This window comes from Oncorhynchus tshawytscha, linkage group LG25 (assembly GCF_018296145.1).
Source record: "Oncorhynchus tshawytscha isolate Ot180627B linkage group LG25, Otsh_v2.0, whole genome shotgun sequence".
Classification (NCBI taxonomy): domain Eukaryota; kingdom Metazoa; phylum Chordata; class Actinopteri; order Salmoniformes; family Salmonidae; genus Oncorhynchus; species Oncorhynchus tshawytscha.
The window spans coordinates 9,287,022-9,307,653 of NC_056453.1; the positions used below are offsets into that span (position 1 = coordinate 9,287,022).

The window sequence follows — 20,632 nt, forward strand, 5'->3', positions numbered from 1 at the left end:
CTTTCCTTCCATCACATCAAAGCCAATCACCAACTTCAATGAAACTTCACTCTAAATTGTCTACTCTAAATCTACTCTAAATTATGGTTTGTGAAGTTTTGCATGGGTTTTATGATTTGTGTTGCAAATATTTTGTCTTGCCACAAATACCAGAATTTATAAGAATCCTGGACATCCTACACAATAGAACAGTAATTTAAAAAGACAAGACTAGACACTATTGCATGTGTTTTATTTATTATTATTTTCATGCATACTCACTGTTTGGTTTGAAAGTGACTACTCCACAAACGGCTGATTTCTTTGCAGCAATATGATATAAGATAATTATTTTAATACAACTGTATATAATTAATTTAAGTACATGTACCACAAGTGAGCAGATTATCAAAAGGAAAGCGTCCTTACCAAATGAGCTCAAATGTTTATGGTATTTACTGTGTCTGTTGGGCCAATCTGAAATCATCAATGACAGGACATTCATACAGAGGTCTGAGGATCTGAGCAAAATGTGTTGTCAAATTGCCATTAAACACCCTTTGGTGGCTTGGATAGAATGAATTAATGTGTGTACACTTCACTTGACAACACTGTGTTCTCAAGATAAAGGTAGAAATATGTATATAATAATAATAAATAATATATATATCGACAGTTTTTAAGTATACTTTGAATGGATTGGATGGGGTTAACTCATTTTCAAGTCGATGCTAACTAGACAGTTGTAACCTAAATCACTTTTAATATTAAGAATAATATAAACAATATGCAGGAAATATATGTTATTACATAAGTACACATAGAACAAAACATGTCAAGATCCAGCTTGATCTCTTCCAGGGTGTTTTCAGGGGGTGTTGCTGAGGAAATACAAATTCTCTCTCTACAAATTCCAGGGCAAACAAACCTTCAAGCACACCTTTTGAGTAATTGGCTTACAGCATATCTACTAAAATGATACATTCACTACAGCTTATGGTTTTTAACACTGACTTTTCATTCATAATTTTAGATGGGATGTTTTATGGCGAAACTATCCTTGCAGCAAGGAACATTACTCAGTCCAGGGCATCATTTGAGTCCATGAGTCATTGTACATGATAGCCATCACGTGAGAAGATGTAGAACTGTACGACAGTGAAAGCATGTTAGTCCAGCACCGGTAGAGTCACGTCAAAACAAGTGTCTTCTATAGAGTCATTCATTGAGGCACCTGGTTGGATAAGAATATTAGGAGACAGTCAGAACATTGTCTGTTCTTCAGCATGTTAGGTAGTCCTTATTGACGAATGGGGGTCAGGGCTCAGGGGTGCTCAGCAGGGCGACTCCACATAGTCGTTGTCGAGGCGTGGGTGGAAGTTCGACGCCAGCGAGCGGCTGATAACAATGACACGGGGCGTGAGGCAGTCGTCGCGGCGATGTAGGATGTTCCAGATGAGCATGGCGGCGGCCAGAGTGGCCAATAGGCAGGCGGCGATGTCCACGTAGCACGAGTAGGACAGGTGCGTGTACGGGCCGATCCGGTAGAATGTCACCAAGCCGATTACCAGCACAAAACCTGGGGAGGGAGAGACAGGGAAGGGTTAATTCAATGAGACCTTAATCATTTAAAACAAATACTGTAGCTCCTCAAGTGCCTATGTGTATTTTAGTCTTCATCTCAAACTATTTATTAATTACATTTCTTTAACAGTGATGTTAATGGAGAGGGGATGTAAAATCTAATCTCACTGTTGCTAACTTCTAAAGCAATAACAATCTATGGGGTTTTTCTCTGGGAGGGCTTCTGAGATTTCAGCATCAAAGGAAACACAAGGAAATGTCATACTTCTCACAAAATCTATCCAAATAAGTTTTAAGGCCATTCTAATTCCTTATTGATTTAATCTTAAAACACATTGTTGTAGCCTACGCCACTATGATCCAGGTCAGGAAGATCACAAAAGAGAGAATACTATTCTCAACATGAGTCAACTATTTCAGTGTTCATCAACAAACTTTAGCTCACTGTTTTTGCCTTTTTTTTGGTCACCATCACACTGTTAAGGTTTGGATATGAATTGGTGAAATAACCCCAGGGGGGAATTTAACCCTGTCCTCCCAACCAACCCTGTTCTCCCACAAAGTATGACAACATTTGTAACTGAAATTAACCATCACCCACAATGGATTGACCACTAACCTAGATCTCAAAGAGGAAGTCCATTTCATGGATTTAAGTAATGCCTGGAGCCAGTCAATAGTTAATCAATAACACTCATCTCGGAGCATGTCCAATCAAGGATTGGTATAAATAAAGGCACCAAAAATAATTGCTGGAAAAGGGGATGATGGCCCATTAGGATTTGAATCAGTCAGTTTCTTGTGGCAGGTCAGAACGCCAGTGCCAGTGCTGGACTAGCGTTGAAATGTTGTGTAATTGGCTCTCTCTCTCAATGGGTCATTCAGATTTGTGAGCCGGTCTTGGTTTATGAGAGGATGTCATTAGGTAATTGTATATATGCCTGTGTGACTTAGGAGTGTGTGTATGTGTCTTATGTGAAGGTGTGTCTGCATTTGAGTGCAAGTGTTTGTCCGTCTGTGTGTGACTCCTTTTCTAAGAAACCATAAAGTCCTTCACCTCCCCAGTCCTAGGGATCCAGGCTGGGTGGGCTGTGTGAACTGCTTTTTTTTGGCACAGTCTAATCTTTCTGGCTTCCTTCCTCTTCTTCCTCTTTCCATCCTTCCTTCCTTCCCCCCTCTCCACACCCCCGCTTTGGGTTTGCATATTGGGACGTTTGACAATATCTATCAGGCAGTCTGAAAGACACTGAAAGGGCACTACCTTGAACTTTTTTTTAGAAGGAGTACCGTGTGCGCCTAAATTGAAACATTTTGCCGCACCCAGACATTTTTGAGCACAAGAAAAAATATTTGAGGTAAAGAAAGCTCGAATCTTGAATTTTTCTAGGCGCAATGGTGCTCCTAATTTCTAATTCCAGGTCGCACAGCAAATTTGTAGCCACATATGCAAGTAAAATGGTCGCACTATAGTGCCCCGATTGACTGAAACACTTATTATCTTATCATACTAAGTCAAAGTCCTGGAAATTCACTGACCTTACTGATTACTGCTTGTCCTTACAATTGATCTCCAATTGATATCAAATCAAAATCGAATCAAACTTTATTTGTCACCTGCTGTAAAGCTCGTCGTTGGGAGATAGAGAGGAGGACCAAGGTGCAGTGTGGTAAGTATTCATATTCTCTTTTAATGAAAACGAATACTTGAACAAAAACAACAAAACACGAGAATGAAACGAAAACAGTCCTGAAAGGTGAAATACAAACACAGAACAGAAAATAAACACCCACGAAACACAAGTGGGAAAAGGCTACCTAAGTATGATTCTCAATCAGAGACAACTAACGACACCTGCCTCTGATTGAGAACCATACCAGGCCAAACGCAAACACAACATAGAAAACGGAACATAGACCACCCACCCAACTCACGCCCTGACCAAACTAAAACAAAGACATAACAAAAGAACTAAGGTCAGAACTTGACACCTGCGCCGAATACATGTGTAGCCCTTACCGTGAAATGCTTACTTATAAGCTCTTAACCAACAGTGCAGTTCAAGAAAGAGTTAAGAAAATATTTACCAAATAAACTAAAGTAAAAAATAATCAAAAGTAACACAATAAAATAACAATAACGAGGCTATACAGGGGGTACAGTTTTGTTGAGGTAATTTGTACATGGAGGAAGGGATGAAGTGACTCTGCATAGATAATAAACAGTGAGGAGCAGTGTAAAAAAACATGTCAATGTAAATAATCCGGTGGCCATTTGATTAATTGTTCAGCAGTCTTATAGCTTCTGGGTAGAAGCTGTTAATTAAGGAGCCTTTTGTTCCTAAACTTGGTGCTCCAGTACCCCTTGCCGTGCGGTAGCAGAGAAAACGGTCTATGACTTGGGTTACTGGAGTCTTTGACCATTTTTGGGGCTTTCCTTTGACATCGCCTAGTATATAGTGGGGCAAAAAAGTATTTAGTCAGCCACCAATTGTGCAAGTGGAGGACAGAGGAGCCTCTTAAAGAAGAAGTTACAGGTCTGTGAGAGCCAGAAATCCTGCTTGTTTGTAGGTGACCAAATACTTATTTTCCAACATAATTTGCAAATAAATTCTTTAAAAATCCAACAATGTGATTTTCTGGATTTTTTTTCTCATTTTGTTTGTCATAGTTGAAGTGTACCTATGATGAAAATTACAGGCCTCTCTCATCTTTTTAAGTGGGAGAACTTGCACAATTGGTGGCTGACTAAATACTTTTTTGCCCCACTGTAGGTCCTGGATGGCAGGAAGCTTGGCCCCAGTGATGTCCTGGGCCGTACACACTACCCTCTGTAGCGCCTTACGGTCAGATGTCGAGCAGTTACTATACCAGGCGGTGATATAACCGGTCAGGATGCTCTCAGTGATGCAGCTGTAAGACTTTTAGAGGATCTGGGGACCCGTGCCAAATCTTTTCATATCTTTTCATATCTAAACTATGTCATGCCTGAATTTACTTACCAGTAATGTAAGTAAATGTAAACCAGCCCAGTAAATGCCCTCAACTTAATTTGCTGTGCACTCAACTGTGGTGTGACATCACCCATAAGACTAAGAGGTCCTGGCTTTCAAATTCCCTGACTTCTTAACCTATCGCTTTTCACTTGCTTTTCTATCCCTCCAGAAAGAAGCACATTTTCCCCTGGTATATTTTGTTTAAGTTGTGCCAATGCCCCGTTGTGTAGGGGAGACACAACTGCCAAGGCCACAGTTTGGGCATGGTGCCAGCTGTAACCCCACAGGCTTAAGTGCAACAGAGTTTAAACCTGAATCTCAAACGCACATAACCCTTCACCTTTGACCCTCTGATCTTGACTCTCTCCATTCCGTCACACATTCCTGAGCATATCAGTCTCAAGGGGTGAAAACGGGGCGGTGTTATACTCAGCCAAGGCTCAGACCTGCCGATAGCAGTGTTGAGATATCACTGAATGGAATTGGATATTGTTATCCCACTGTCTGCATGTGATAGCTGAGGTTTTTGGCTCATCTGAAAACGCAAACAGAGCATTCTTTCCCGAGAAAGACTGGCTGCTGGTAAAAATAACTCATAACCATTCACAGCAGAGAGAGAGGAGCCAATTCTCAGTGGGGGAGGAGAGGAACGAGGGATGAATTGCTGAGTGGTGGAGGTATACTAAACTGAACCGAACTCAGGAAATTAAGGCCTTTTACACTTGAGCCTAGATTAAGTGAAGGCATTGGGAATGCTGGGAAATCACTGAGCCTGCTGCTTTTAAACATATTGTAAATAATGTCTAGATTTTTTTCCAGTCGAGATTACGTTCATGAATTGCCTGCCTGGGCTGCGGGACAGTGTATGTGCATTGATTATTCAAATGTAAAGTTAACAGGATTCTTGAAAATAACTAACGTTTATCAACCAATCAGCATCCAGGATCCCCCCCATCTTTGCCATCAGAACAGCCTCAATTCGTCGGGGCATGGACTCAACAAGGGGTCGAAAGTGTTCCACAGGGATGCGGGCCCATGTTGACTCCAATGCCTCCCACCTTTGGGTGGTGGACGATTCTTTATACACACGGAAAACTGTTGAGCATGAAGAACCCAGCAGCGTTGCAGTTCTTGACACAAACCGGTGCGCCTGGCATCTACTACCATACCCCGTTCAAAGGCACTTAAATCTGTTGTCTTGCCCATTCACCCTCTGAATGGCACGCATACATAATCCATGTCTCAATTGTCTCAAGGCTTAAAAATCCTTATTTAACGTGTCTTCTCCCCTTTATCTACACTGATTGAAGTGGATTTAACAAGTGACATCAATAAGGGATCATAGCATTCACCTGGTCAGTCTATGTCTTGGAAAGAGCAGGGGTTCTTAATGTTTTGGATACTCAGTGTATAATAAGGCAATGAGTAGCTTTGGGAACACTGATACCTAGTAACCATTGTTATCTCTTCTGCTATGAAGTCCTCACCAAGGGTCATCGCAAGTCATCTATTGTTTTGCTCAGTCTTGTTGATCAAATATGGTGAAGTCTTCAGATAGTGGCATTTGAGTACAAAGGAAGATGACATTTTTCCAGCAGCATGTATTTTTAGCTGGTGGAAGTAGGTGTGTATGTGTCTGTCTGACTCATTAGTCGTGTCACTATTCTTACTAATGTCAACATGTGTGAAGGGCGTTTATAGTAGATGGCCTATTTTTGAAAACAGCTACCAATGACCGCCATAGATATCCATACCTAATCATTCTGCCATCGTATTAAAGGGATAATCCACCCCAAACACCTAATTCCTATGATTAACGGTGTTAAAAAACACCAGTGCAGAGTATGTTGCTATGGCAACAACAAACATTTCCCACAGACACACAGGGCGCATTGCGAGATGGTACTTGAAGGAGAAATTGAGTTGAATAATTTGGTACACTGTTTAGATTAAGCACATCTAAGCAAAGTATATACCTTTTCATAACAATATGAACGGATGGATGTGTTCTAGACAAGAATGCCTATACCATCTATTGGCTGATTTGATGATTTAGAGTGCAGGTAAGTTTACCTCCACTGTATTCACATCCTACCATACCTTTGTCTGTACATTATACCTTGAAGCTATTTTATCGCCCCCAGAATCCTCCTTTTACTCTCTGTACCGGACGTCCTAGACGACCAATTTTCATAGCTTTTAGCCGTACCCTTATCCTACTCCTCCTCTGTTCCTCTGGTGATGTAGAGGTGAATCCAGGCCCTGCAGTGCCTAGCTCCACTCCTATTCCCCAGGCGCTCTCTTTTGATGACTTCTGTAACCGTATTAGCCTTGGTTTCATGCATGTTAACATTAGATGCCTCCTCCCTAAGTTTGTTTTATTCACTGCTTTAGCACACTCGGATGTCCTAGCCGTGTCTGAATCCTGGCTTAGGAAGACCACCAAAAATTCTGAAATCTCCATCCCTAACTACAACATTTTCAGACAAGATAGAACGGCCAAAGGGGGCGGTGTTGCAATCTACTGCAGCGATAGCCTGCAGAGTTCTGTCCTACTATCCAGGTCTGTACCCAAACAATTTGAACTTCTACTTTTAAAAATCCAACTCTCTAAAAACAAGTCTCTCACCGTTGCCGCCTGCTATAGACCACCCCCTCACAAAATATCAATGAACCTACCAGGTACCACCCCAAAGCCATAAACACAGGTACCCTCATAGATATCATCCTAACCAACTTGCCCTCTAAATACACCTCTGCTGTTTTCAACCAAGATCTCGGCGATCACTGCCTCATTGCCTGCATCCGTAATGGGTCAGCGGTCAAACGGCCTCCACTCATCACTGTCAAATGCTCCCTGAAACACTTCAGTGAGCAGGCCTTTCTAATCGACCTGGCCCGGGTATCCTGGAAGGATATTGACCTCATCTCGTCAGTAGAGGATGCCTGGTTATTTTTTTTGAATGCCTTCCTCACCATCTTAAATAAGCATGCCCCATTCAAGAAATGTAGAACCACGAACAGATATAGCCCTTGGTTCTCTCCAGACCTGACTACCCTTAATCAACACAAAAACATCCTATGGCGTTCTGCATTAGCATCGAACAGCCCCCGTGATATACAACTTTTCAGGGAAGTTAGAAACCAATATACACAAGCAGTTAGAAAAGCCAAGGCTAGCTTTTCCAAGCAGAAATTTGCTTCCTGCCACACAAACTCAAAAACGTTCTGGGACACTGTAAAGTCCATGGAGAATAAGAACACCTCCTCCCAGCTGCCCACTGCACTGAGGATAGGAAACTCTGTCACCACCAATAAATCCACTATAATTGATAATTTCAATAAGCATTTTTCTACGGCTGGCCATGCTCTCCACCTGGCTACCCCTACCCCGGTCAACTGCACTGTACCCCCCACAGGAACTCACCCAAGCCTTCCCCATTTCTCCTTCTCCCAAATCCAGTCAGCTGATGTTCTGAAAGAGCTGCAAAATCTGGACCGCTACAAATCAGCCGGGCTAGACAATCTGGACCCTTTCTTTCTAAAATTATCTGCCGAAATTGTTGCAACCCCTATTACTAGCCTGTTCAACCTCTCTTTCGTGTTGTCCGAGATTCCCAAAGATTGGAAAGCAGCTGCGGTCATCCCCCTCTTCAAAGGGGTGGGGCACTCTTGACCCAAACTGCTACAGATCTATATCTATCCTACCCTGCCTTTCTAAGGTCTTCGAAAGCCAAGTCAACAAACAGATTACCGACTCTTTCGAATCCCACCGCACCCTCTCCGCTATGCAATCTGGTTTCAGAGCTGGTCATGGGTGCACCTCAGCCACGCTCAAGGTCCCAAACGATCATTTAACCGCCATCGATAAGAAACAATACTGTGCAGCCGTCTTCATCAACCTGGCCAAGGTTTTCGACTCTGTCAATCACCATATCCTCATCGGCAGACTCGATAGCCTTGGTTTCTCAAATGATTGCCTCGCCTGGTTCACCAACTACTTCTCTGATAGAGTTCAGTGTGTCAAATCGGAGGGCCTGTTGTCCGGGCCTCTGGCAGTCTCTATGGGGGTGCCACAGGGTTCAATTCTTGGGCCGACTCTCTTCTCTGTATACATCAATGATGTCGCTCTTGCTGCTGGTGAGTCTCTGATCCACCTCTACGCAGACGACACCATTCTGTATACTTCTGGCCCTTCTTTGGACACTGTGTTAACAACCCATTGACGAGCTTCAATGCCATACAACTCTCCTTCCGTGGCCTCCAACTGCTCTTAAATACAAGTAAAACTAAATGCATGCTCTTCAACCGATCGTTGCACCGACCCGCCCGTCCAGCATCACTACTCTGGACGGTTCTGACTTAGAACATGTGGACAACTACAAAGACTCTCTCGTTGGCTGGCCCTCGCTTCATACTCGTTGCCAAACCCACTGGCTTCAGGTCATCAAGGTAAAGTCCCCCCTTATCTCAGCTCACTGGTCACTTTAGCAGCACCCACCTGTAGCACGTGCTCCAGCAGGTATATCTCTCTGGTCACCCACAAAACCAATTCTTCCTTTGGCCGCCTCTCCTTCCAGTTCTCTGCTGCCAATGACTGGAACGAACTACAAAAATCTCTGAAACTGTAAACACTTATCTCCCTCACTAGCTCTAAGCACCAGCTGTCAGAGCAGCTCACAGATTACTGCACCTGTACATAGCCCATCTATAATTTAGCCCAAACAACTACCTCTTCCCCTACTGTATATATTTATTTATTTACTTTGCTCCTTTGCATCCCATTATTTCTATTTCTACTTTGCACATTCTTCCACTGCAAATCTACCATTCCAGTCTTTTACTTGCTATATTGTATTTACTTCGCCACCATGGCCTTTTTTTTTGCCTTTACCTCCCTTATCTTACCTCATTTGCTCACATCGTATATAGACTTATTTTTCTACTGTATTATTGACTGTATGTTTGTTTTACTCCATGTGTAACTCTGTGTTGTTGTATGTGTCCAACTGCTTTACTTTATCTTGGCCAGGTCGCAATTGTAAATGAGAACTTGTTCTCAACTTGCCTACCTGGTTAAATAAAGGTGAAATAAAATATATATTTAAAAATATATATATTGTTTTAAAAGCGTTATCCCCTATCGCCAGTGACAAGAAACATGTTCAGTGCATTCGGAAAGTATTCAAACCACTTCCCTTTTTTCACATTTTGTTACATTGCAGCTTTATTCTAAAAGGTATTTAATAAAAAATGTTCCTCATTAATCTACCCACAATACCCGATAATGACAAAGCAAAAACAAGTTTTTTGCTAATTATTTTGGCTAATTTATTAAACAAACAAAAAACATACCTTCTTTACGTTAGTATTCAGACCATTTGCTATTAGACTCAAAATAGAGCTCAGGTGCATCTGGTTTCCATTGATCATCTTTGAGATGTTTCTACAACTTGATTGGAGTCCACCTGTGGTAAATTCAATTGATTGGACATGATTTGGAAAGACACACACCTCTCTATATAAGGTCCCACAGTTGACAGTGCAAGTCAAAGCATAAACCAAGCTATGAGGTAGAAGGAATTGTCCGTAGAGCTCCGAGACAGGATTGTGTCGAGGCACAGATCTGGAGAAGGGTACCAAAAAAAAGTGTTGAAGGTCCACCAGGAAGACAGTGGCCTCCATCATTTTTACATGGAAGAAGTTTGGAACCACCAAGACCCTTCTTAGAGCTGAGCAATCGGGGGAGAAGGGCCTTGGTCAGGGAGGTGACCAAGAACCTGATGGTCACTCTGATAGAGCTCCAGAGTTCCTCTGTGGAGGTGGGAGAACCTTCCAGAAAGACAACCATCTCTGCAGCACTCCACCAATCAGGCCTTTATTGTTGAGTGGCCAGACAGTAGCCACTCCTCAGTAAAAGGCATGACAGCCCACATGGATCTCAGACCATGAGAAACAAGATTCTCTGGTCTGATGAAACCAAGATTGGCCTAAATGCCAAGCGTCACGTCTGGAAGAAAATCTGGCACCATCCCTACGGTGAAGCATGGTGGTTGCAGCATCATGCTGTGGGGATGTTTTTCAGCGGCCGGGTCTGGGAAACTAGTCAGAATCGAGGGAAAGATGAACGGAGCAAAGTACAGAGAGATCCTTGATGAACACCTCCTCAAGAGTGCTCAGAATGTTCACCTTGCAACAGGACAATGACCCGAAGCACACAGCCAAGACAACGCAGGAGTGGCTTCGGGACAAGTCTCTGATTGTCCTTGATTGGCCCAGCCAGAGCCCGGACTTAAACCCGATCGAACTTCTCTGGGGAGACCTGAAAATAGCTGTGCAGCGACGCTCCCCATCCAACCTGACAGCTTGAGAGGATCTGCAGAGAAGAATGGGAGAAACTCCCCAAATACGTGTGCCAAGCTACATTTCCAACCATTTCTAAAAACATGTTTTGACTTTTTCATTATGGGGTATTGTGTTTAGATTGATGAGGGGGGAAAAAAATATTTAATTCATTTTAGAATAAGTCTGTAACGTAACAAAATGTGGAAAAAGGCAAGGGGTCTGAATACTTTCCGTATGCACTCTAGCTATGATGCGTTCCTACACGTTCCTACTAATTTCACAGACAGAACATATCGAAAGGGGGAAATTTGTATTTTACCCACAGATAGAACATAGGGTTTCACCAAAATGACAGGAGTTTCATGATTTTTATTTTGGGGCATGCATTATCCCTTTACCATGAGTGACACTTTATAGCATGCCAAACAATAGTTTGTCTCAGTGGGTTCTTTTGGAAGGGAATCAGTGATTATTTGGGTGGGTCCCATCTAAGACCTTCAGATAAAAGTTCCGGCGATGCCTGCCGAAGAAGCTAGCATTGAGAGGGGACCCTTTATTTGCCCCTGTTCCTGGACATTCTGTAAACAGGCATAAAAGCTAGGCCAAGCTTATCTGGACAGCAGCTGTCCCCACCCTACAGCATTTTTCTACCAACTAACCCAACACACACACACGAACGCGCACACACATATACACACACACATACCCTCACTTCCAGAACCCAGTCAGTCCCTGTCAAACTGTCTTTCATGTCTGCTCTCCCCCTCTTTCCTCCTCTGCTCGGGGTTTGCATAACAGGTAGTCACAGGCATTTCCTCGTCCTGAGCAGGGATTTCCTGGCGCCCGACAGTCGCTCCCTTTTTCGCTGGAACTCCGGCCGGCCCACCAGCCCAGACTGACGGCCTGCTATATTTAGCCATCAGACCCTTGGATGCTGCGCCTGCTGTGCCACAATACTGCCCGGGGCTGACATCCCTAAACAACAAGCTGTGCACTCAACAAAATGTGACAACGTCACACTTCCTCAAAAGGGGCACTGGGACAAGGACATGCCCACACTGCCGCACAACCCTCTGGGATGGATGAAGGAGAGGGGTCTTGATTTGCCCTTACTGCCCACCTCCTCTCCTTCTTCCCATTGCTATTCCTGGTTGTTATTGACTTTCCAAGAAAATTCCTTCTTGGAACGATAAGGGACGATTCTAGTCTTTTTTTCCTCCTTTTCTGTTTCCTAGTCACCCCCCTAGTTTGATTTGTTTGGTTGTTCTGGATTAGTTTATGCTTTTTGTCCTCAAGCCAATCCTCAAAGCTCCAAGGGTTCCTCTTTTGGGCTCCACTGGGGAACAACAAGGGACTTTTATGTTTCTTTGCAGCAACACACTGTGACCATTTTTAGATCTGAGGAACGCTCAGAAAAGCCTCAAGCGACTCTATTGAACATTTCAAAGTTGAAATCAAAAGCCAGACACGTGTAATAGGTGTTTTATAGTGTGGTTGTCTCTCACTTATGTTTAGGTGTCTGCTGGCCTCCACACTCATTAGTGTTTTGGAAAAATGGAACAAAAATGTCCATGGCATGTATATGTTTATCAAATTTCACATAGAATTCAACTCTGTGCTTGACCCGCTGCAGTGGTTATGTCCAGGCTTGTAGGTGTCTGGTTTCCACTCTACTGGGACTGCCACATCTGGCTTCTTGTCTTTGTGCATCATGTCAGAGTCACAGTATAGGCCAGTGTTACTGTTTCTCAACCATTTTTTTGTGCCAATGACTGGCAAGCTATTGCCCTTCCTTCCCTTTTTGGAGGACTGCCGACATTAAAAACTATCCCTTGAGAAAAAATAATAATAATCAGGTACACCTAACTATCTCAGGGACCGGTAAAACCTCATTCTAGGGACCAGTGCCTGTCCGCGGACCAGAGGTTGCTGACATTAGGCTAGGCTATATGTCATGTTGTGCAGTGTATTAAACATATTGGTGTGGATGTATAGTACTCACTGGCCAACTGGAAGAGTGCGGCGATGGCCTCCTCCCACCACTGGGAGTCCTGGGTGACAAAGGGCAGCTCCATCAGGCCCAGCAGGAAGATCAGCTGACCGGCCGTCAGCGCCACCGTGGCCATCAGGTTACACGCTCGCATCATGTCAAACTGCACTGGAGGGAGGGGGGGGGGGCAGGGAGAGAAATTATGAATATGGCAAATTATTATCTCAAACTAAACCAGAGACATTAGGGCAACATCATGTGAAGACACCTGTTGATATCAGAGTCCAATGCGTCATAGCAAATAACCATTCATGAGCTGAGCTGATCAATGTCATTACAATGATGCATCTTTGTGTGTAGCCTTTATCAAGGGCTTAATGGAATGGTGGATTCACTGCAAATCAACATTGTTTTTACATCTGTAGACAATGCCCTATGAGTTCTGAGAGTTATTTTTGTTTGTTATTATTATTATTGTTATTTGTTTTCACTGAATGAGGTCCCCTGGACTGCCGCTGCTTGTTATGCAGCTGGCCTGGGGGTCAGGATCTTGCTGCCTCTGGTTTTGCTATTTATTTATTTAATTTTATTTAACCTTTATTTATCTGAGCAAGTCAGTTAAGAACAAATTCTTATTTACAATGAATGCCTACCCCGGCCAAACCCTAACCCGGACGACGCTGGGCCAATTGTGCACACCCTGGAATCGATCCAGGGTCTGTAGTGACTCCTCTAACACTGAGATGCAGTGCCTTAGACCGCTAAGCCACTCAGGAGCCCAATAGGCCTACACTATCCATCTCCCCATACATGCACATCAATTAGGCGCACTCTTAACTAAGGGTTTTGGAATGAAGCACACTCATGAAACACAAACACACATTACATTTGACGGTGCTGCGGGACTCCTGGTAGCCTGCGTACTCCGAGCCCCAGCCCAGACCCTCACACGGCATCTGAGTCCCCTGACCTCTCCTCCCGCCCCCCCGAGGTTCATCCCAGCCCCTCTCTCCTCCAGTCATGACGGGGCACATCCTCCACAGCCCCACGTTGCGCTTGCGTCCATCCTCCAGGGCCTGCAGCACCCAGCTGGGGGTGAAAGCTGCCACGTTGTTGAGTACCAGGGACAGCAGGGCCACCATCACCGCCACCGCCACCAGCCGCTGCACGGCCATGCACCGCTGCCCGCCCGCCACCTCTGCCTCCACCACCTCCTCCCTCTCTTCGTCCCCTTCTTCCTCTCCCGTGCTGCCCTGCCTCTCCTGGGCAGCAACACCAGCGGCGCTTGGGGCACCCCGGTTCTCCTCCTCCTCCACTGCCAGGCAGCTAGCGGCTTATGCTAACCCCAGGCAGTCGCACTGCTGAAGAAAAAAGGGAACGTGTTGTTAGCTCAGCTAAAGAACATCTCCGTTCATCCTCATTTGTTTTTGGTGGTGGAGGTGGGTTGGTTCAGCCTTCCTCCTCGGAGTGCACAGTGGGCAGGCATGGGTTAATCCGACCGACACCGAGGTCCATTCCACTGGCTTTGGTGACTGAATGCAGCTTGACTCTCAGACTCGAACCTCTCTTCAACCGTCTCTTTTCCACTTTTATCACCCCTTTTCTCTCCACTTCTGATTCCTTCTGGCTGCCCTCCTCACCTTTGGTTCTCTGCAATTTCAAGTTATTTTATTCTCTGTGTAAGCGCCTGTCTCTTTTTCCCCTCAGTTTCTTTCTTCGTTGTTCTGTGTTTTTTTCTTCAGACTCTACACCAGGGGTAGTGGGAAAATGGAGAAGCAGTGTAGAGCAGCAGAGCAGATCGTCTGGATCGTGTTGCTCAGCTCACTGAGGCTTAACCAAGAAAGGGCTTTGTCAGCTGGAAGAGCGATCTCTCACTGCGCAAGCTCTAGTCTTCTTCTGACCCTCCTCTCGCTCTCTCTCTCTGGGAAGAGTTGGTGCTCCTGCCCTCTCTCTCTCTGGGAGGAGTTGGTGCTCCTGCTCTCTCTCTGTCTCTCTGGGAAGAGATGGTGCTCCTGCTCTCTCTCTCTCTCTCTCTCTCTCTCTCTCTCTCTCTCTCTCTCTCTCTCTCTCTCTCTCTGGGAAGAGTTGGTGCTCCCGCTCTCTCTCTCTCTCTCTCTGAGAAGAGATGGTGCTCTCTCTCTCTCTGGGAAGAGATGGTGCTCCTGCTCTCTCTCTCTCTCTCTCTCTCTCTCTCTCTGGGAAGAGTTGGTGCTCCCTGCTCTCTCTCTCTCTCTCTGGGAAGAGTTGGTGCTCTCTCTCTCTCTCTCTCTGCTCCTGCTCTCTCTCTCTCTGGGAAGAGTTGGTGCTCCCTGCTCTCTCTCTCTCTCTCTCTCTGGGAAGAGTTGGTGCTCCTGCTCTCTCTCTCTCTCTCTGGGAAGAGATGGTGCTCCTTCTCTCTCTCTCTCTGGGAAGAGATGGTGCTCCTTCTCTCTCTCTCTGGGAAGAGATGGTGCTCCAGCTCTCTCTCTCTCTGGGAAGAGATGGTGCTCCAGCTCTCTCTCTCTCTGGGAAGAGATGGTGCTCCAGCTCTCTCTCTCTCTCTCTCTCTGGGAAGAGATGGTGCTCCAGCTCTCTCTCTATTTCTCTGGGAAGAGTTGGTGCTCCTGCTCTCTCTCTCTCTCTCTCTCTCTCTTTCTCTCTGCGAAGAGTTGGTGCTCCTACTCTCTCTCTCTCTCTCTCTGGGAAGAGTTGGTGCTCCTGCTCTCTCTCTCTCTGGGAAGAGTGGGTGCTCCTGCTCTCTCTCTCTCTCTCTCTCTCTGGGAAGAGTTGGTGCTCTTAGAATAAAGGGTTCAGGGTGGGAGATATCAGTCTTTGGCTCCAACAGGTTTGACCAGACAACTCCCTCCCTCACTCTCTGTGTGAGAATTTGCGCTCCTGAGACTCACTCAGAGAGGACAGCCCATAGAGCCTAAGTGGTGTTCCAGATGCTGCAGCTCTTCTTCTGCCTGTGTGTGTATGTGTGTGACAGCGACAAACACACTGGCCCCCACAGCCTGACCAGCAACAGGATGCGTTTCCTGATAGGAAAATGGTCAGAGGGGGGCAAAAGGCGGACCCACTCCTCTGTCCTTTTTTTCTCGTAAACCCTCTCTATCTCTGTCTGTTTTACCTACCCTCTCTCTGTCTTTCTCTCTGTGTCGCCAAACCTACTATAGTTATTTTCTGGCTCTGAAACATCTGTGTAAGACGTGGATTCAGAGAACGATAGAGCCGTGGGGATTTGATGGGCTGTGTTTGTATGGTCTGTGGCCATAGAGAGCAGGCTTTTGGCTGCCAGTGCAATGCTACATAGCATGGGTCTCTGCAAGGCAAGCTTGGCCTCATTTTCCTCCGCCAGTGAGTCCCAAGGCCCCCAAAGATTCCGGGAATTTCCTGTTGCCTAACTTTAATAAACAAACCCACATCTGTATCAGCTAAAGAGAGAAGTTGGAGGAGGGGGAACACAAATAGGGTCCAGATGGGTGTGGAATCTGGAATGGTGGCTGAGTGAATGGGGGATTGAGGTTGACGTAGATGAGAAAGAGAGCGAGAGAGAGAATAAGTGTGTGTGTGCATGCATGTGTGTTTGTGAGAGAGTTGAGTTGGATCTCCCTGCAATCATTCTTCTATGCCTAATCCCCCATGGCAAGCATATATCCAAGACTTGGCTTCCTGCCCTGAGCTCTGGGTCTGGATTCCCACGCACAGATTAATACCGCTGTCTGTGATTTAAATCAATGTTTATGTGTTAAAGCAGTTTAGAAGAGATTTAGAGATGTTGATTTGGTTCGATGTTGAAAGTGGAGCCTAGGCATTGTGCCAGAAAGCAATGGCTGACCTGTATATGCAAAAATCAAATGGCTATAACATATACTTTCAACGTTTTACTGAATGACCTTGAATCAAAAAGGAAGTGGTTTACAATGTTTTCCTTTTTCCAATGCTATGTTAGTCAATAGTTTTCCATTCTCTATTGCATTATGGTTGCTGATCTTATCTTATTCCTAATATACTTTATCAAACAAAATGTCTCTCCTCTTTCTCTGCACTGAGGCAGAATAGGAGAACATGGCGAGGATGTGTGTGAAGAACCGCCATCTGGATGTGGCCCGGGTGTGTCTGGAGAACATGGATAATGCCAGGGCAGTGCGGGCACTACGGGAGGCCGAGACCGAGCCTAAACTGGAGGCTGGCAGTGGCGGTACTGGCCCTGCAGCTGGACATGCTGGTAAGAAAACCAACCAAGCAGTAGGTGATCATAGCATTTAATGGTGGCTTCACCTCATTTTCAATTAATATCCTTAGCCAGGTATTGTCATACCTGGTAGATAGAGTAAAATAATGGTCAATTCTAGGTTGTTTAATTTTATCATTACCACATATACTGTCGGCACCTAGTACTTGTACCAGTAGCATCACCTATGTGATTACCCTGTAATAGTGTAAAAAGTATAGTGTAGTAAGTACATGCTATTATGGAGTACTTACCACTTTTGTCTTTATAAATTAATGATGTCATTAGTAGTATCTCTGTCCATACTAAAACACTACATGTGTACTGTCTTTTTAAGATCATCATTACAGAATAAATTCTTACCTAGGGATAATGCCGCTAATCTTAAGTGTTACTAGACTTCCAATGGCCCCACAGGAGGATGCAGAGAAGCTGTATAAGATCCGTGGGCGCTTCAACCTCCTGAACAAGTTCTACCAGGCATCAGGCCAGTGGAAGCAGGCGGTGGAGACCGCAGAGACCCACGATCACATCCACCTCAGGACCACCTACTAAAGCTATGCCAAATACCTGGAGGCCATCGGACACAAGAGCATGGCCCTCGTATTGTAATGAGCCAGCTTAGCACTGATGCTATGACTGTTAACATTTGATAAGTTAGCATTTAATTTGACTATGTTAGCATTTGATACATGCAGCAAATCAGTACTGGTCTACAGTGCATTAGCATTTTCACTTGAACCTTGTTCTTGTGTATACAAAATATATGAAATGCATGGTTATCTGAATGCATTTATAACATATCCAAGTATATCCATCTTATTTGTACAGTATGGGTAGATTTATCAAGGCAACAAACTATCATTATAGTAGATACAGGGTTGGGTAGGTTACTTTCTAAATGTAATCTGTTAGTTACTCAGTTACCTGGCCAAAATTGTAATCAGGAATGTAACTATTGGATTACCCAAACTCAATAACGTAATCTGATTACTTTGTTACTTTTGGAATACTTTTCCCTTAACTTAACTTCCCTTAACTACAGAATCGGCGTTCCGAAATCAGGACAGTTGCTGCTCAATATGCTATATGTGACTAGAATGGCGTTGTAAACAACAGCCAACTTTCCCGGGACATGGACATGTCTTATATCATCAGAAAACTTAAATGATTGTTAATCTAACTGCAGTGTCCAATTTACAGTAGCTATTACAGCGAAAAATACCATGCTATTGTTTGAGGATAGTGCACAACAACAAAACACTTATCAAGGCAACTGGTTTGATAAATTCACCTCTGACAGTAAATAATGTACTTACATTCTGTAATCTTGCTCTGATGTGTCATCCTGAGGGTCCCAGAAATAAAATGTAGCACAGTTTTGTTTGATAAAATATATTTTTAGATCCATGTTTTATACAGCTTTTTGCATGAATTCCGACTCTTTCAACAAAACGATTTTAAAAATCGAATCGGCAAAACGTTGTTTAACCCGGTCAAGTTCGGTTTTTGTGCAATCCTCAGACACTCTAAAAAGCAAACCAAACTTGTTTCATTATTTTACATTACGTATTAGCTACACACCACGTCAATTAGGTCAGCTATCATTACGCACTAATGAGACGAGTGTTCACTTGATTGACAGTGTCTTGGTCCAATGATCACCTATCGTTTTGGAACATAGCTAGCTAGATAGCCAATGAGCTGGGCTTTCCAGCAGTATGTGAACGCCCTTTGTACGACAAACAGCCATCATGTTAGAGTTGAATGTAAGTACATTATTTACGTAAAGCATTTCACTACACTCACAATAACATCACCTAGCATGTGTATGTGACCAATAAAATATGTTTTGATTTGAGCTGTGCGCAACAATGTTAATTTTCAGGAGGACGCACGCTAGTTTATGTTATGCAGAGGTTCGTTCTCTTCTACAAACTTTTCTCAAAACTGAAAAAGTAAAACATGGCTAATAAGAGTGGAAAGCTATATTGAAGTATACACATTTGGATGAAATTTCAAGAACTTTGAAAATTTCTTCAAATGCAGTTGCAAAAACCATTAAGCGCTATGATAAAACTGGCTCTCATGAGGACCACCAGAGGAAAGGAAGACCCAGAGTTGCCTCTGATGTAGATGATAAGTTCATTAGTTACCAGCCTCAGAAATTGAAGCCCAAATAAATGCTTCAGAGTTCAAGTAACAGACACATCTCAACATCAACTGTTCAGAGGAGACTGCGTGAATCAGGCCTTCATGGTCAAATTGCTGCAAAGAAACCACTACTAAAGGACACCAATAATAAGAAGAGACTTGCTTGGGCCAAGAAACATGAGCAATGGACATTAGACTGGTTGAAATCTGTCCTTAAGTCCAAATTTGAGATTTTTGGTTCCAACCACCATGTCTTTGTGAGACAACTAGTAGGTGAACGGATGATCTCTGTATGTGTGGTTCCCACCGTGAAGCGTGGGGGTGCTTTGCTGGTGACACTGTCTGTTATTTATTTAGAATTCAAGGCACACTTAACCAGCATAGCTACCACAGCATTCTGCAGTGATACGCCATCCCATCTGGTTTGAACTTAGTGGGACCATAATTTGTTTTTCAACAGGACAATGACCCAACACACCTCCAGGCTGTGTAAGGGCTATTTGACCAAGAACAGTGATGGAGTGCTGCATCAGATGACCTGGCCTTCACAATCACCCCACCTCAACCCAATTGAGATGGTTTGGGATGAGTTGGATCGCTGCTCATTATATGTGGGAACTGATTGAAGACTGTTGGACTGTAATCATTTGTTTTTCATCAGGTGTCGTGGAAAATGTAATAATTATTCATGCTATCCCGTGTTTTACTGCTTAAAGAATAGTCTCTTGTTAAATGCTACTGTTTTTCTAACCTGATACTAACTTGTCTTTGTGGGACTTATCTATAAGCCCAGTCTTATGACTAATGCCAGCAGCATACAACCCTTCTGGCTTGCTTCTGAAGCTAAGCAGGGTTGGTCCTGGTCGGTCCCTGGATGGGAAACCAGATGCTGCTGGAGGTGGTGTTAGAGAGCCAGTAGGAGGCTGCCTTTCCTCTGGTCTAAAAAAAATCTCATTACCCTGTGTAGGGTGCCGTCTTTCGGATGGGACGTTAAAACTGGTGTCCTGACTCTGTGGTCACGTAAGATCCCATGGTACTTATTGTAAGAGTAGGGGTGTTAACCACTGTGTCCTGGCTAAATTCCCACTCCCTCATACCATCACGGTCATCTAATTATCCCCTCTCCTCTTCCCTGTAACTATTCCCCAGGTCGTTGCTGTTAATGAGAATGTTTCTCAGTCAACATACCTGGTAAAATAAGGGTTAAATAAAAGGTCCGTTTGGGTGCGACCTCAGCATGCAACATCCTGTGGGTTTACTATCTACAGAAAGTCACATGTATGGAAAGGAGCACATAGTGTTTGTCGTTGTGAATGCAGTTAGACTGTTGAGTTCTCGGGCTATAAACCTTGTGCTATCTTACATCTGGACAGA

At 44.2% G+C, this 20,632-nt stretch overlaps 2 protein-coding genes across 2 annotated transcripts; one reads left to right on the forward strand and one right to left on the reverse strand.

Annotated features, from left to right (window-relative positions):
- Positions 1–215: 215 nt before the first annotated feature.
- On the reverse strand, positions 216–14,840 carry LOC112237480 (transmembrane protein 204-like). The gene is made up of 3 exons (XM_042305918.1): positions 13,778–14,840; positions 12,904–13,059; positions 216–1,558 (listed from the first exon to the last, which is right to left on the reverse strand). Exons 1-3 carry the CDS (start codon positions 14,064–14,066, stop codon positions 1,314–1,316), a joined length of 690 nt encoding a protein of 229 aa, XP_042161852.1. The 5' UTR covers positions 14,067–14,840; the 3' UTR covers positions 216–1,313.
- Positions 14,841–16,883: 2,043 nt separating this feature from the next.
- LOC112237482 (intraflagellar transport protein 140 homolog) lies at positions 16,884–18,323 on the forward strand. The gene is made up of 2 exons (XM_024406081.2): positions 16,884–17,098; positions 17,522–18,323. The coding sequence occupies exons 1-2, from the start codon at positions 16,973–16,975 to the stop codon at positions 17,657–17,659; spliced, it is 264 nt and encodes an 87-aa protein (XP_024261849.1). The 5' UTR covers positions 16,884–16,972; the 3' UTR covers positions 17,660–18,323.
- The last annotated feature ends 2,309 nt before the right edge of the window (positions 18,324–20,632 follow it).

Excerpts from the sequence above, each read along its gene's own strand:
- LOC112237480 (XM_042305918.1), bottom strand. The coding sequence starts at position 14,066 with ATGGCCGTGCAGCGGCTGGTGGCGGTGGCGGTGATGGTGGCCCTGCTG. Across the intron at positions 13,060-13,777 it reads GTCCCGCAGCACCGTCAAAT|TGCAGTTTGACATGATGCGA; the intron begins GTAATGTGTGTT and ends CCCTCCCTCCAG. Across the intron at positions 1,559-12,903 it reads CGCACTCTTCCAGTTGGCCA|GTTTTGTGCTGGTAATCGGC; the intron begins GTGAGTACTATA and ends CTCCCTCCCCAG.
- LOC112237482 (XM_024406081.2), top strand. The coding sequence starts at position 16,973 with ATGTGGCCCGGGTGTGTCTGGAGAACATGGATAATGCCAGGGCAGTGC. Across the intron at positions 17,099-17,521 it reads CCCTGCAGCTGGACATGCTG|GAGGATGCAGAGAAGCTGTA; the intron begins GTAAGAAAACCA and ends ATGGCCCCACAG.